The sequence below is a fragment of the Narcine bancroftii genome, chromosome 1, assembly GCF_036971445.1.
Source record: "Narcine bancroftii isolate sNarBan1 chromosome 1, sNarBan1.hap1, whole genome shotgun sequence".
Taxonomy (NCBI): Eukaryota; Metazoa; Chordata; class Chondrichthyes; order Torpediniformes; family Narcinidae; genus Narcine; species Narcine bancroftii.
In genome coordinates, this window is record NC_091469.1 from 335,298,483 (window position 1) to 335,315,918 (window position 17,436).

Sequence of the window (17,436 nt, forward strand, 5' to 3'; positions counted from 1 at the left end):
TTGTTTACCCAGGCTCCTCCTATTGCCCATTCTTACCTCCCCCAGTCTTTTTATTCAGGTACCTGTCTGCTTTTTGCTCTTACCTCGATGAAGGGACCCAATCAGTCCCAAAAGATTGGTTATATACCTTTACCACCCATGGACACTGTGTGACCTGCTGAGTTCCTCCAGCATTTTTGTGTTTTTATGGCAGTCACAGTGTATCCAGACTTTTGTGTTTCACTCCTTCTTCAAGGAAGTACAAAGCAGAGGAAATGGAGGGAAACTTGCAGATCTGGTGTATTTGGATTTCCCAAAAGTATTTGAAATCTAGATAAAAGGCAAATCCACAAGATGTGAACTCATGTTTTTGGGGGTGGTGTGTTAATATGGATTTATCACAGAGGAATTAATAGTAATCAAAAGGTAATATTCGGAGTAAATGGGTAAATAGTAACTAGTGGAGTGTGTCAAGGATTAGTACTTGATTCTCACCTAGCTTCTATCTTTATTAATGATGGAGGATGGAGCAGATAGTCAGGTGTCCAACTTTGCTCATGACATGAAGGTCAATGGGAGGAGATGTGGTGATGAGAACAGTTGAATTTTACTAGGTGGTAGTTGATTGACTGCGTGGACAGAAACTTGGTAAATGGAGTTTAATGCAGGAAAGTTAAAGTTAGAAAAATCAAAAGGGAGATAGAAAGACACTGTAATTACAAGAGTTTGGAAAAGTACCTGTTTTTCTTGTGCATGAAACTCAAAATGTTACAATGCAGGTGATGCAAGCAACTAAAAGAGGCAAAGAGCACATGGATCTTTATTGCTGAGAGATGGATCATAAAAATAGAGACATTTCATTAAAGCTACACAAGATAATAATGAGAACACAATACTGTGCACAGTTTTGGTATCCTAATTTTAAAAAAGCATATGCAGTAACACCTCCAGTAACAGGTCTCGACAGGGATGGTAGATGCTTGAGATTCACTCTTACAATGCCTAACTGATGCACGTGCATTAAGAATAAACATTTTAAAAGACAAAAATATTATACTGTATTTCTACTGAACAAACATTACTTGCGTGAATATGTGAACTTCAAAGAATTTTACTTTATTTTCAGTCACATTCTTTGAAAACATTTAACTGTTGCTGCATCTTTCAGAAAGATGGTCAATAGCATGATAGAGAATTAATCCTTCCCCCCCCACCCCCCAGTAACTAACACCCTTACGAAGCAGGCTGCCACTGGCGAGCCATTTTATTTTATTTTTTCACACTATAAACCATATTGATCAAAATACATACAGGCTTTTTTCTCTTGAATATATAGTGTCATTTTCTCCCCTTTTTCCCCCCTCCCTTCCCTCCCTCCCTCTCCCCCCTTCCCATTTATTCAAAGTTCAATCTATAAGATATATTAAACCCGTTAAACAATCTCGTCACTTAATAAAATTTTATTCAAACACAACTTTATTCAACCAGCTGCTATGTGCAAAGCACGACCAAGGCACTCCGGTGGCTGAATATTTGCTCCCATCTTCACCAAAGGTTTGTGTGTTACTTCAGAGAACAATTTTAAACTTTCATTTCAACTTCTTTTTATTTCCTTGAGGCTTTTTGGGCCAGTTGCTTGAATTTCAGATAATGGGGATTTCACTGTATTAGCTTTTATTTGGCTAATTTCTGGAGTGAGAGAGTTGTCCTATCATAAAACTGGTGTAAAATGTCACTCATCAAGAACCCTAAAGATTAATCGGTCCATCATATCTGTGCTGACCCCTCAGAGTGCTATCCAAGATATCCAATTTTTCGACTTTTGTTTCATGGACCTCAAAATGCCATTCTGTTTCATGCTTGGATCTGTTAACGGTTTGAAGTTTACAGCTGTAATGGCTTCCAGCTGCTTTACTGTTGTCAAAAATGTGCATCAGAAATGATCCCACACATCTTAGAAATGTGGTGTTTAATTGCAGATATCTACCAGATGTCATGCAGAATATTGGAGCGTTAAAAAGATCTCAAATTAAATCTGGCACCTTCATTCCATAGGAAGTCAGTGAACTCCTTAACCAGCACACAAAGGTAATGAAATGTGTGCTGGAAGACTCCCGGCTGGTAGGATTGCGTCTGGAAGGCGGGACGGTCCTTGCCAGGATTCGGAAAGATGAATTTTGTAACACTGATGATTATAGGTAGGATGATTTTTAAAAAAAAGCTTTTGTGTAATTTCAAGAGATCTTGCTTAAAAAAATGTAGTGTTTTCTGGACAAATGTCATTCCTGATTCAGTGAAAAATATTCGCAGCACTGAGATGTTCAAATCAACTCCTACCATCCTACACAGGGTGATCTTGACACTCTCGCCCCCTCCTCCTCCTCATCACCCGCATACTGACGCTTAACACGCTCGCACATGTGTGCTATTACTCACACGTGTCTCATCGCTTATGTCATTAGCGGTGGCCGACACTGCTCACGGGGAAGTTAAGTGCGCGATGGCGACAGATGTCAGCAGAGCCAGGTGTTTGTAGATTCAAGCCTTCAGTGAAGTGTGTAAGATCTTGCTTGGCAATCAGTGTAGCCTTTTGAATGAGCCATCAAACCATGCTCCCATCTGTTCTCTCAGGTGACTACTTTGGGAAGAAAGGTGATTGCACCCGGGGTCTTTAATCTGCAATTATTTGCTCAGTAGAGCATTTGCTCTGTGAAAAGGTGCAATGGTGTTCCTTACATTTAAAAAATGACTATACTTCATATTTCCTCAGCTGGAAAATGCATTGGGATGCTATAAAATGCATGTCCTCCATTACCTGCTGTCACCTTTTAAAATTTTAATATATTCACAGTTATAAACAGGAAATATTCAGCAGGCTAGCAGCAACTGTGAATAAAGAAATAGAGTTAATATATTGGGGTCATTGAACCTTCATTTGAACCTTTTATTTATATATTTGTTTCCTTATCTTGCTGATACCCCCTTTCTTACTTCCTGCTGAGCTGAAACCAGTGACTTGACTGAGAACTAAAATCTTAGTTTTATTTCCAAGATAAACTAAGAATTGTATTGGATTTACTGGGGGTAAAATTTGTCATCTTCAAAGATAGAGATGAAACTTACTGGGGTGTAGTTTAATTGGGGGTAAATTGGGTGGCACGGACTCATGGGCCAAAATGACCTATTACCGTGCTGTATGCCTAAAGTTTGAAGAAAAAATACTAGGAGGCAGTGGACTGACCTCATTTTGTTCACTTGGCCTAATTTTCCATTTATTTGATTTCTGGCCAATCTGCTATTATTTTCCCTTCACTTGTTTTTTTTTTAGACAACGTTCGTAAATTAGCAGATGTTTGGATTTTTACTTCATTTTCTATTTTCCATGTACTGATTATTGATTAGGAACAAATACCCAGGTGTATTTCTGTGTCCCAAGTTAACAAAATTTTTGTCCCCAAACTTAAGGAACGCCAGCAATTCGCATTTGCATGCCATATGGCCTTTTTTTTTGTTTTGTTGCTCAGTGTCACACAACCTATTTGGCTTGTGTCTCAAAATGTAAATTTTAAATGTAGACATACAGCCTGGTAGCAAGCCTATGAGCCGGCCAAATACACCAATTAACCTACAACCCCCGTATATGTAGGAAGGTGGGAGGAAACTGGAGCACCTAGAGGAAGCCCATACAGAGACAGAGAAAATGCCCAAACTCCTTACAGACTGCTGGATTCGAACCTGGGTTGCTGGTGCTACCATGGTGTTGCACTAACTACTACTCTAGCCATAAAAAGATGCTCTTCATCACATAAAAGGGTTTTCCCAAAAGAACATTTCCACTTCTTGTTCTTCCTTCTTCATCTGTTTTATTTGTTCTTATCTATCCGAAATCCAGCCCATCAAACTGCTCAAAGTCCCAAAATTTGGAAAGCCATGATGTATGTGAGAATTAAAAAATTTTTTTTTGAGTAGAATTAAATACGAGTAATCAAACATACCCACGATCAAAAGAGGTGTTAAAATCTGCAGATGTCAGTGAATCACCTCATTTCAATCATTTTAGTCATCTCCAACCAAAAAAAATAAAGATCAGGTGGCAGAATTCAAATATAATTCTGAATGAACTTGTACTTCTCATTTCATTCCCATATAGGCGGTTCTTGTGCTTTGATGTAATTAGATCCATTCTCGTCATGTCTGCAGGAGTGCCATGGACGGTGTCACAATGCTCTACAATCAGGTGGATGAAGAGGTCCATAAATTGGTGAAACTGTCCAATGAGTGCTTTCAACGCCTGCAAGTCCTTCTCGAGCTGAGAACATTTGAGGAAGAAAGTACCAAGGTAAAAAGGAAGTTTTTTGACAGAAGGACATCAGACATAGAAGCAGAATGACTCTATGTACCAAGTTGAGCCTGAGACCATTTAAATAGAAAACTTGGCCGATTATAATTCTTACTCAATTCTCATAACATGATTTTTAAGCAAAATTCTTATCTATCTAACTCTTGGATAAATTCAACTATGTCATGAGATGGAATACAGAAAACAGATAGGAAGAAGAGTGTAATGGTGTCATAGGACTAGAATACTTACAAGCAGAACTTGTCAATTCTCCTGGTTTCTCCCCATAACCTTTTACAACCTTACTAATCAAGAACCTATGAACGTCTGCTTTAAATTTACCCAATGACTTGATTTCCACAGCTGTCAGTTGCAATGAATTTCACTAATTCACCACCTTCTGGCTGAAGAAGTCTCCTTATATCTGTTCTATAGGGAAATCATTTTATTCCAAGGCTGTGGTCTCTTGTCCTTGACTCTCCCACTACTGGAAATGCCTCTATGTCCCCTTTATCCAGCCCTTTTAATATTCAGTGCATTTTGATGAGAAACTTCCCCTGCCCCACCCTCATCCTTGAACAGACAGAGAGCTTTTTGTATGTTAATGCTTTTAACCCTGGGATCATTCTCGCAAACCTCCTCTGGACTCTCTCCAACTCTGGCACATCCTTCCTTAGATCCGGGGTCCAAAACTGCTCACAATACTCCAAACGTAGTCTGACCAACAGCTTATAATGCCTTAGCATTACATCTTTGCCTTTGTTTCCTAGTCCTTTCAAAATGAATGCTAATAATTCATTTGCCTTCCTTCTTTCTTTGGCTTGGCTTCGCGGACGAAGATTTACTGAGGGGGTAAAAAGTCCACGTCAGTTGCAGGCTCGTTTGTGGCTGACAAGTCCGATGCGGGACAGGCAGACACAGTTGCAGCGGTTGCAAGGGAAAATTGGTGGGTTGGGGTTGGGTGGTGGGTTTTTCCTCCTTTGTCGTTTGTCAGTGAGGTGGGCTCTGCGTTCTTCTTCAAAGGAGGTTGCTGCCCGCCGAACTGTGAGGCACCAAGATGCACGGTTTGAGGCGATATCAGCCCACTGGCGGTGGTCAATGTGGCAGGCACCAAGAGATTTCTTGAGGCAGTCCTTGTACCTCTTCTTTGGTGCACCTCTGTCACGGTGGCCAGTGGAGAGCTCGCCATAGAACACGATTTGCCTTCCTTACTGCTGATTCAACCTACAAGTTAAACTTTGGGGAATTCTGCACTAGGGCTCCCTTGCTCCTTTCTGAATTCCCTTCCCATTTAGAAATTAGTCTATACCTTTATCCCTTTTACTAGGTGCATGATTATACACTTCCTTAAACTTAATTCCATCTGCCACTTCTTTCCCCATTCTCCAAGACTCCTCGCTCCCTCAACACTACCCATCCCTCCACCTATCTTCAAAACATCCACAAACCTAGCCACAAAGCCATCAATTACATCATCTAAATCATACGCATATACCATGAAAATAGCACACATGGCACTGACCCCTGTGGGCCACCACTAGTCAACGGCAGCCAATCAGAAAAGGCTCATTGTTTTCCATCTGCCAGCCAGCTTATCTGTCATGCTGGTACTTTTCCTGTAATATTATCATGGGTTCCTATCTTGTTTGGTTGTCTCATGTGTGGTGTCATGTCAAAGGCTTTCTAGTAATTCAAGCAAACAGCATCCACTGACCTTTCTTTTTCTGCCCTGCTTTTTACTTCCTCAAAGGTCTGCTAACAGATGTGGCAGGGCAGAAACTCTTTCAAAACCCATGAATAGTCCATCCAGTCCAGGTGACTTAGCCACCTTCAGCCCATTCAGCTCTCCTCAGTAATAAGCAATACACTAACTTCTGCCCCCTGACACTTCTGCCAATATACCAACAATCTATTTTTTAACCCAATCAGACAAGAGAGGTGATCATTTACATCAGGGGAGACGTTTCCATATTATCAGTGCTGAAGTTGAAAGGGTAAACAGCTCTGAGTTCTTAGAAATAAATGTCTCCAATGACCTGATCTGGGACAAGTACATTGATGTAACTTAAGGTATCCTCTTAGACACTTTAGAGCAAAGTGCAATACAACTCATTTGAGAATCTGCAAGGGGTCATCTTCTGCATCCAGTGCTCCTATTGTGGCCTCCTCTACATCAGAGGGACTGGACGCAGGCTGGGAGATCATCTTGTTGAGCACCTTTGTTCTGTCAGCTGCATAATAGGGACTTCCCACTGGCCAAGCATTTTAATTCCACGCACCATTCCCACACCATTTCTATTCATGGACTCATGCACTGCCAAACCGAGGCTACCAGCAGATTGGAGGAATAACACTTAATGCAGTAGAATCCCCATCATTTGGAATTCTATCAACTGGAAACTCAAGCAACTGGCTACAAAAATAGAGGAAATAAATAAATAAAGTTAAAATAAATTAGACTGGACAGATGGACCCTATGGGGGAGCGCTGAGACTGTGTTGGACATGTGAAGGTTTGTCCCGCTGAACTAGCAATGCCCCTCAATGCATACGCATTCTTTTCACTGTCTCCACTTGTGTAGAGGTGATTTGGGTTATCAACACAAGGAAGGTGCACCAAGGCCCTGACCAGGACACTTGCATGGAGGTGAGTTGGGTTGTCAGCATGAGGAAGGTGGTAGAGTGTGCCTTGGGTCTGACTAGGACACTTGAGTCAGAGCTGGTGGGATGGGGATAGGGTATGGAGGGGAAGATGGCAGCGGTGTTAAGACTTTGCTGTCAAGATTCGGATTTTAGACTTGGCGTATAAGATGACCCCATTTTGAGGAGGTTAATTATGACGGCAGGACAGTTGGCGTAGCGGCTACTGCAACATTGTTACAGCATCAGCGAATGGGATTTGAATTTAAATGTTGTACATTACAGGAATTACCTAATTAAAGTGAACTTTACATAATTAAAGACGACAGTACTGATTATTTTCAAATCACATTTGGCACTGTTTTTGTTTGTCTTTTAAATGGTGTATTCTGAATGCAGGTGTATTAGGCATTGTTAGAGCGAGTCTCAGTCAACAGGAAAATTTACATATCTGACATTTGCAATCCTTGAGAGTGCTGGATAATGGGGATTCTACTGTATTCCATATGGGCAGCTCCAACCATGACATTAAATCAATTTCTCCAGTTTCTGTAAAATCCCCTCACCCAATTCTCTCTCTCTCTATCCCTCTGTCTCCTTTCCTCCTGCTCTCACTTTTCCCTTCTCTCTCCTATCAGTGAGCTACCCCCTACCACTATCACTTTTTTTCTCCTACCTTCCCCTTTATATTCATCCATGACCTCATACCTATTAGCCTGCCCCTTCCTCCCTTCTCTCCTCTCCTCCCTTCATTTCATTCAGGTGCTTGCCTGTTTGCTTTGTGCTCATTCCTTGATGAAGGGCTCAGGCCCAAAACAATGGTTACCCCTTACTTCCTATAGATGCTGCGTAATCTACTATTTCTCTTGCACTTTTGTGTATTATTTTCGAATCACAGCATCCGAAGACTTTCCTGTTAACTCCATTCCATTTTCTAGTTGTTTATAACTGCATGAGTTTTTCAAGCTCTGCTGGGTCCAAGGAAAGCTGCCTCAGGACCTTCGTGATGCCATCATCACCCTGTACAAAAACAAAGGCGAGAAATCAGACTGCTCAAACTACAGGGGAATCATGCTGCTCTCCATTGCGGGCAAAATCTTCACTAGGATTCTCCTAAATAGAATAATACCTAGTGTTGCTGAAAAGAGCAAATTTCGAAGGAATAAGAAGGGATTTGGGGAGTATTGAGTGGGACAGGATATTTTCAGGTAAGGATGTTAACGAAAAATGGAGGATATTCAAAAAATAAATTTTGAGGGTACAGAGTAGTTATGTCCCAGTGTGGATCAAAGGAAAGACTGGAAGTCATAGGGAGGCTTGGTTTTCAAGGAATATTGGAAATTTGGTTAGGAGAAAAAGGGAGGTGTACAAGAGGTATAAAGAGCAGAGAGCTGAGAAGTTGAAGGAGGACTACAAGGAGTGTAGAAGGAATCTTAAGAAAGAAATTAGAAAGGCCAAAAAAAGGCATGAAGAGGCTTTGGCTGACAGAGTAAAAATAAATCCAAAGGGTTTCTATAAATACATTAAAAGTAAAAGATTAGTGAGAGATAAAATTGGACCCCTTGTAGATAGTGAGGGTAGGCTGAGTGAGAAGTCTGAGGAAATGGGGGAAATTTTGAATGATTTCTTTGCCTCGGTATTCACTAGGGAAAAAAATGTTGAACCATTTGAGTAAAGAAAAATAGTAGGGAGGTCATGAAGCATATAAGGATAACCAAGGAGGTAGTGATGGTTGTGTTGAAAAAGATAAAGGTGGATAAATCTCCCAGATTGCACAAAATATTCCCTAGGACACTCAGGGAGGCTAGTGGACAGTTAGTGGGGCCATTAACAGAGATATTTAGGATGTCACTGGCCACGGGGGTGGTGCCAAATGATTGGAGGGTGGCACATGTGGTTCCTCTGTTTAAGAAAGGGTCCAAATGCAAACCTGGGAATTATAGGCCTGTAAGTCTGACGTCTGTGGTGGGCAAGTTGATGGAAAGTGTTCTGAGGGATGCTATTTAAAAATTTTTGGAGGTACAGGGATTGATAGGGAGTAATCAGCATGGTTTTGTCAGGAGTAGATCATGCTTGACAAACCTGATTGAGTTCTTCGAGGGGGTTACAAAAAAGGTTGATGAAGGGAAAGCTGTGGATGTTGCCTATTTGGACTTTAGTAAAGCTTTTGACAAAGTTCCCCACAGGAGGTTAGGAAAAAAGGTGGAGGCATTAGGTATAAATAAGGAGGTAGTGAAATGGATTCAGCAGTGGTTGGATGGGAGGTGTCAGAGAGTAGTGGTAGAAAATTGTTTGTCCAATTGGAGGCCGGTGACTAGTGGAGTTCCTCAGGGTTCGGTCTTGGGTCCACTATTATTTGTTATATAAACGATCTGGATGTAGGGGTGGAGAATTGGATAAGCAAGTTTGCGGATGACACAAAGATTGGTGGTGTTGTGGACAGTGAGGTAGATTACTGTAGATTAAAAGGTGATTTAGGAAGGCTGGAGGTGTGGGCTGAGAAATGGCTGATGGAATTTAATACAGATAAATGTGAGGTGCTACATATTGGAAAGGCAAATTTAAATAGGTCATATACATTGAATGGTAGACAATTGATGAGTGCAGAGCAACAAAGGGATTTAGGTGTGATGGTAAATAGTACCCTCAAGGCTGATACTCAGGTAGATGGTGTGGTGAAGAAGGCATTTGGAATGTTGGCCTTCATAAATCGGAGTATTGAATTCAAGAGTAGGGAGGTTATGATGAAATTGTACAAGGCATTGGTGAGGCCAAATTTGGAGTACTGTGTACAGTTTTGGTCACCAAATTATAGGAAAGATATAAACAAAAGAGAGAGAGTGCAGAGAAGGTTCACGAGAATGTTGACAGGATTTCAGGGTCTGAGTTACAGGGAAAGGTTGTGCAGACTGGGGCTTTTTTCTCTGGAGCGTAGAAGATTGAGAGGGGACTTGATAGAGGTGTTTAAGATTTTAAAAGGGACAGACAGAGTAAATGTGGATAGGCTTTTTCAATTAAGAAAGGGGGAGATTCAAACTAGAGGACATGGTTTAAGAATGAAGGGGGAAAATTATAAGGGGAACATGAGGGGAAATTTCTTTACGCAGAGGGTGGTGGGGATGTGGAATGAGCTTCCGGCACACGTGGTAGAGGCGGGATCATTGGTTACATTTAAGGAAAGACTGGATCGTTACATGGATAGGAGGGGACTTGAGGGGTATGGACTGGGTGCTGGTCAGTGGGACTAGGAGGGTGGGGATTTGCTACGGCATGGACTAGTAGGGCTGAACTGGCCTGTTCTGTGCTGTAAGTGGTTATATGGTTATATGTTCTCCCAGAATCACAGTGTGGCTTTCGCGCAAACAGAGGAACTACTGACATGGTCTTTGCCCTCAGACAGCTCCAAGAAAAGTGCAGAGAACAAAACAAAGGACTCTACATCATCTTTGTTGACCTCACCAAAGCCTTCGACACCGTGAGTAGGAAAGGGCTTTGGCAAATACTAGAGCGCCTCGGATGCCCCCCAAAGTTCCTCAGCATGGTTATCAAGCTGCACGAAAATCAACAAGGTCGGGTCAGATAAAACAATGAGATCTCTGAACCCTTCTCCATTAACAATGGCGTGAAGCAAGGCTGCATTCTCGCACCAAGCCTCTTTTCAATCTTCTTCAGCATGATGCTGAAACAAGCCACGAAAGACCGCAACAATGAAGACGCTGCTAACATCCGGTACCGCACAGATGGCAGTCTCTTCAATCTGAGGCGCCTGCAAGCTCACACCAAGACACAAGAGCAACTTGTCCGTGAACTACTCTTTGCAGACGATGCCGCTTTAGTTGCCCATTCAGAGCCGGCTCTTCAGCGCTTGACAGTTTCCTGTTTTGCGGAAACTGCCAAAATGCGATTTATAAAGAGAAATGGAACGGAGTAAAGTATCCAAGAAAATGGGGTCTTATAAAGAGAACCTATGAGGACCTGGAAAATATCAGGATGTACTGACTTAAGAGAGCCTGTGCTTCCTCAGGAGTTTGCGGAGGAGCTAGTAGAGTTGTTCAAGTGAACTGGTATGGACTTGAAGGGACGACATGGCCTGTTTCCGTGCTGTAAATGGTAATATGGTAATATGGTTTGGCCTGGAAGTCAGCCTGAAGAAAACTGAGGTCCTCCATCAGCCAGCTTCCCACCATGACTACCAGCCCCCCCACATCTCCATCGGGCACACTGTACTCAAAACGGTCAACCAGTTTACCTATCTCGGCTGCACCATTTCATCAGATGCAAGGATCGACAACGAGATAGACAACAGACTCACCAAGGCAAATAGCACCTTTGGAAGACTACACAAAAGAGTCTGGAAAAACAACCAACTGAAAAACCTCACAAAGATTAATGTATACAGAGCCGTTGTCATACCCACACTCCTGTTTGGCTCCGAATCATGGGTCCTCTACCTACGGCTCCTAGAACGCTTCCACCAGCGTTGTCTCCGCTCCATCCTCAACATTCATTGGAGCGACTTCATCACCAACATCGAAGTACTCAAGATGGCAGAGGCTGACAGCATCGAATCCACGCTGCTTAAGATCCAACTGCGCTGGGTAGGTCACGTCTCCAGAATGGAGGACCATCACCTTCCCAAGATCGTGTTCTATGGCGAGCTCTCCACTGGCCACCGAGACAGAGGTGCACCAAAGAAGAGGTACAAGGACTGCCTAAAGAAATCTCTTGGTGCCTGCCCCATTGACCACCGCCAGTGGGCTGATCTCACCTCAAACCGTGCATCTTCGCGCCTCACAGTTCGGCGGGCAGCAACCTCCTTTGAAGAAGATCGCGGAGCCCACCTCACTGACAAAAGACAGAGGAGGAAAAACCCAACACCCAACCCCAACCAACCAATTTTCCCTTGCAACCGCTGCAACCCCGTCTGCCTGTCCCGCATCGGACTTGTCAGCCACAAACGAGCCTGCAGCTGACGTGGACATTACCCCTCCTTAAATCTTCGTCCGCGAAGCCAAGCCAAAGAAAGAAAGTTATTAGATTGGTAGCAACCTTTATGTCAATAGATGCATTTTTCTATGATGTACTATGACGTAGCTTATCTCATGGTGAATTATGACAGGATATAGTTTGAATTACATGAGATCTTTTATTACTTTAGCTTATAACTGAACCCATCTGAGCTTTAAAGGGGTCTAATTCAGAGGTTCTCAACCTTTTTCTTTCCGCTCACATACCACTTTTAAGTAATCCCTATGCCATTGGTGCTCTGTGATTAGTAAGGGATTGCTTAAGGTGGTCTGTGAGTGGCAAGGGAAGGTTGAGAGTCACTGCTCTGGACCCAATTGTTACTGAAGTATTTTGCTTGAGAAAAATTGTCTTTGTAGTTATGAAACCGAGCACATAACAAGTCAATTCGGTACGATTAAACCAGTGGTTTTCAAACTTTTTCTTTCTACACTCGTATCATCTTAAGCAATCCCTTACTAATCACAGAGCACTGGGAATACTTAAAGTGGCATATGAGCGAAAATAAAAAGGTTGAGAACCACTGCTCTCATTGATGCTATATCATAAATAATGTTATTCTCCATCCGTTAAGTTAATCGCTCACTTTACAACCGTATTTCTAGGTGGTTATTGCATTATATGGCGAACTTCATTTGCATCAAGAGGATAGGTCAGGTGCATCATAATGTAAACTGTAATGTACTCTTACTATTTCTAGATCAAACATTGGGCTGAGAGGGAGGGAGAACAGCACTTTGTACAAATTGACTGTCTGCCACTTTCTCTGGAATCATTGAAACTAAAGCAGGAAGTATATAATGCCTTCTACAGCCTGGCTGTGGTAAGTATTGTACTTTTTTAGAATGTGATAGACATTTCTATTAAGCAGGCTGCACACATTCATTTAAAATTCAAGTCACTTGCCCTTTGATGAAACTACAGCCCGTGAAGGCAATTGTACCTCTTCTGTCATTGTTCAGTCTTCGGTTTATCTGATTCTGGATGGAATGATTACCCACCACTTGCTTTACTTTTGGGAAACCATTTGTGGTGAAGTAGATGAAATTTCAAGGTGCTACAGATAAATCTGATCTGAGATGAAGTAACGAAAAGCAAAGAAGGAAAAACATTTCCAGATTGACAGAGAAAGCTTTGTGCTTGGAATCAATTGATGCAATAATACTGCGATGTCTTTTATCAACAAAGTTTTATGCACTTATGAGATTAAGTTGTTAAACATTCTTTGTTCAACATTTTCCCTTGTGTTTTACCTATTCTAACTGAAATAGCTGAACACACTTCAGAAAAGAATTTTCAAATGATAAATGTCATACAAAGAAGAAACAAAGGAATATATTATATTATCCTCCAGTATTACTCTACACGACTGAGAGGTTTTAAGTCGTCAGAATGACTGAGGATGCTTTAGAACTAAATGGCTCAGTAACAAAGACTTGGAGTGGCAAACCTGTCACTTGGCTTTGACATTCTCCCTACTGTTTTTCACACTGCTATGCATGTTCAGTGCTGCAGATGATAGAGTGGGTCTGACTGCATTAATAGTGTGAGGCAAATGTTCTATGCTTGTCAATTGCAAAGCTCTAATTGGCCAAATTATTGTGAGGTAGGTTTCCATAGGTCAACATACAATTGTGCACTGAAGTAATGTAATGTTCCATGTAAGAATGTCCTTTTGAGATGGAAACAATGAGTAAATGTTGACTTGACCCCAGTTGACATTTTCGTTGTACTGTCAGATAATCCGGATCTCTGCCTGATCAATGGTGGGAGTTCCCAAATGTTGAATGTTAACTTTGTCCTTTATAGCAACACTACAGAAGAGGAATGCAGCTGATTAAAGATGCTGGTCATCTCAGCAATCGCTCATACAATGAGTTACTGCATTTGGAAGAAATAGTCAAGGAATTCAAGCAATTTCTGAGTAACTTCACTAGTAAACTAGAAAAACAGAGAACTGATTTGGACAACATAGTTAATTTGTATGAATTTTATGAGACAGTAAGTGATTCACGTTATTTCCTCATATCTGATGTTCATTTCTTTCATATTGAATGCTGGTTTTCTCCACTCTGTTCACAATTTGTTCGAGATTGTTGACAATTTTTTCCATATACATTATGGCTGTTATGCTTTATATTTTGTTGCTGTTTTGGTCAAATGTGTTCCAGAATCACCTCTTATATTACTTAATCATTACTCCCTAGTTTACACAGATCAATGGTAAAGTGAAAAGATTTTTAAAACCTACCGTATTATGCTTTCCCATCATTCTGTATCCCTCAATGAAGTCCATGTTCAGCCTTCACTCCAAAGAAAACAAACCCAGCTGATCTGGTCTTTCTTGATGCCTTAAATCAGTGGGTCTCAACCTTTTTCTTTCCACTCACATACCACTTTAAGTCATCCCTATGCCATTGGTGCTCTGTGATTAGTAAGGGGTTGGTATGTGGGATGTGAGTGGGAAGAAAAAGGTTGAGAACCACTGCTCTAGACCCAATTGTTATGGAAATATTTTGCTTGAGAAAAATTGTCATTGTCCCATTGCCTTTGGAGCTATGAAACCGTGCACATAACGAGTCAATGAGGTACAATTAAAACAGTGGTTTTCAAACCTTTTTCTTTCCATCCACATACCACCTTAAGTAATCCCTTACTAATCACAGATCACCTATGGCATAGGGAATACTTAAAGTGGTAAGAAAAGGGTTGAGAAAAAGGTTGAGAACCACTGGCTTAAATAGTCCATCCAAGGCAACGTCGTGGTGACTCTTCTCTGCACTATCCTAAGTAGAATCTTAGGCTTACCAAAGGCCACAACTGGATACTGAATTCCATCTGTGCTCCAACTCATGATTTATATAATTGTACCATTGCCTTCTCAATTTTTCATTTCCTGTCCCAGCTATTAAAGGTTAATATCCCACATGCCTTCTTAATCACCTTTCCTACCCATGCTGCAGCTTCCAGAAATCATGGAATATATAATTCCAAACTTGCTCGCTTCCTCAGTACACCCTGGATCCTACTGTTCATTGTATATATCCTAGCCTCATTAGTCCTTTCAGAATGCAGCACCTTCCTTTTTCAGGGATTAAATTCCTTCTGCCACTTCCCTGTCCATTTTACCAATGGATCAATTTTGTTTTGTGACCAAAGACTACTTTTCTGATCTAATGACACCACCAATCCTCATGACATTTGCAACCTACTTGCCATAACTTCTATATTTCTTTTCAAACTGCTGTTTTAAAATAAAAAGCAAGGATCCCAGTATCAATCCTTTATCACAAACTTGTAATCATAAAATCAACCCTTGACGGTCACCCTCTTCCTCCCATCACCAAGCCAAGTTTGGATCCAATTTGTGAACTTGCTTGAGATCCCAAGGGCCTTTAGCTTATGGAACATTGTCCATGTCAAAGGCCTTACTGAAGTCCATGAAGATTATGTAACCTCCTTGTAAAATTCATTCCAAATAGTCAGACAGGATTTTCCCTCAAATCCTGCTTCTCCAAGTGCAGATCAATCCCTATCTCTCAGAGCAGGTTTCCAATCATTTAAAAAAAATCTCTGATATTAATGTTTTTGGAGGATTATTTGATATATTTCTGGAACATTTGATTTACCACTTTCCTGACACAAGTTTTGTTTTGTGATCTAACGCTATCTTATTCTGATAGATCCATGATCCAAAACAAACAGGTGAAGGGTGTCATGAAAATCAATTCAATTCTGATATTTTCACATTATTATTTAGGCTGATCAGTGGGTCTTTCACTGCAATGATTATCTCAGACAACTGAAAATGAATGAGCAAAGCAGTTTGGTGGATATGACAGTTGTGGTCCAAAGTTTAGAAAGATACCACCAGGAAGCCACCAAATTCAATGCTGAAAACTTTCGGACGATGAATGAGATGGTTCATAGCCTTGGCAGTGCCAGAGAGCTGAAGCACTGGAACATCCAGTGGATGAAGTGCCAACAAACCAGACACCTATTGGAAGAGATGCTAGCTTCAGCAGTGAGAATGCAGGAGGACCACGGCAACAGCCTGGGTACCACGGCAAACTCAGATGATGAAGGGCCTAGGACAAGTGGCGAATTTGACACAGAAGGATCGGATGAACTTGGAGAATCTCTGACTCAGAGAGCCACCGAGATTTTCCAGAATGGCGGTTGGCCTATTGACACAAAACATCAGCAAGAAGGTGGCCAGGACTTCATGGCATCAGATGGCCCTACTTCACCAGGTTATAAAGAGGACTGCCCAAAGCATGACCTCTCACATAAATTCAGTACAACTCCACCATCCTCAGCACCAGCTTGTGTCAGACTCCAAGGGGATGGCTTTTTCTTTGCAGACACCGATGGCTGCACGGAGAGCTCTTCAGCTATATCCTGTCACTTGGAGCCTCCTCGCTCACCGGTATCCCGGCACAAGAAGCAGCCGTTGAAAAAAGTAATGAGGAAAGCTCAAAGTGCTGAGTTGTGGCATCGAGAGAATGGTGCGGGTGAGGCTGGAAGGCATGGCAACACTGGAGTTTACATCAAAGGGCTGGAGGTGGTTAGTAGCATGGTGGCCGACAAAAACCGAGCATCCAGATCGGAGTTGAAAAGCCCTGTGTTGGTCAGGAGGCACAGCTTATCTGCATCAACCAGGATATGCCATCCACAAGCACAGGAAGCCAAGTGCACGGGCAGGTAATGATTGTAGTGTCATTATTAATCTAATGCATTATCTTAAAAGTTACTTTGTAAACTAATGATGATTCAAACACTGATGCACAAATAATAATGACTTCATGGTGCAACGCACAAAATTGCTGGAGAAATTTAGCGGGTCAGGCTGCATCCATGGAATAGCATAGATTGGCAAGATTTCAGGCCAAAACTGTGCATCAGCATTTGTGTCTTGCTCTAGTTTTCAAGCATCAGCAGTCTCTCTTGTTTAACTTCCATAAGACAGGAGCAGAATTAGGCTCATCGAGTCTGCTCTGCTGATTAATTCTTCCTCTCAAACACCATTTTCTGCCATCTCCCTTTGACACCCTTACTACCCAAGAGCCTTTCAACCTCTGCTTTTGATATACCCAATGACTTGGCCTCTGTAGCTGTCTATTCAGAGATTCACTACCCTCTGGCTGAATAAACTTTCTTTATCTCTCTTCTAAAGGGACATCCTTTTATTCTGAGGATGCACCCTCTAGTCCCAGACTCTCCCATCACTGGAAACATTTTCTGTATGTCACCTTAATCTCGCCCTTTCCATGTTCAGTACATTTTGTCTGTCCCGCATCGGACTTGTCAGCCACAAAGGAGCCTGCAGCTGACGTGGACATTACCCCTCCATAAATCTTCGTCCGCGAAGCCAAGCCAAAGAGAAAGACATTTTGATGTAATCACCCCTCATCCTTCTAAACTCCAGCAAGTACAGGTCCAGAGCTAACTCTC

The 17,436-nt window shown here is 41.8% G+C and overlaps 1 protein-coding gene across 4 annotated transcripts in view; it reads left to right on the forward strand.

Moving 5' to 3' along the window:
• LOC138748758 (pleckstrin homology domain-containing family G member 4B) overlaps positions 1-17,436 on the forward strand; it is a 224,311-nt gene that overhangs the window by 171,046 nt on the left and 35,829 nt on the right. For all 4 annotated transcript variants that reach the window (XM_069909453.1, XM_069909469.1, XM_069909479.1 and 1 more), the window contains 5 exons: positions 2,035-2,177; positions 4,180-4,318; positions 12,683-12,805; positions 13,792-13,983; positions 15,743-16,686. In XM_069909453.1, coding sequence (XP_069765554.1) covers positions 2,035-2,177; positions 4,180-4,318; positions 12,683-12,805; positions 13,792-13,983; positions 15,743-16,686 — 1,541 coding nt within the window. The remainder of the gene's footprint in view (positions 1-2,034; positions 2,178-4,179; positions 4,319-12,682; positions 12,806-13,791; positions 13,984-15,742; positions 16,687-17,436) is intronic.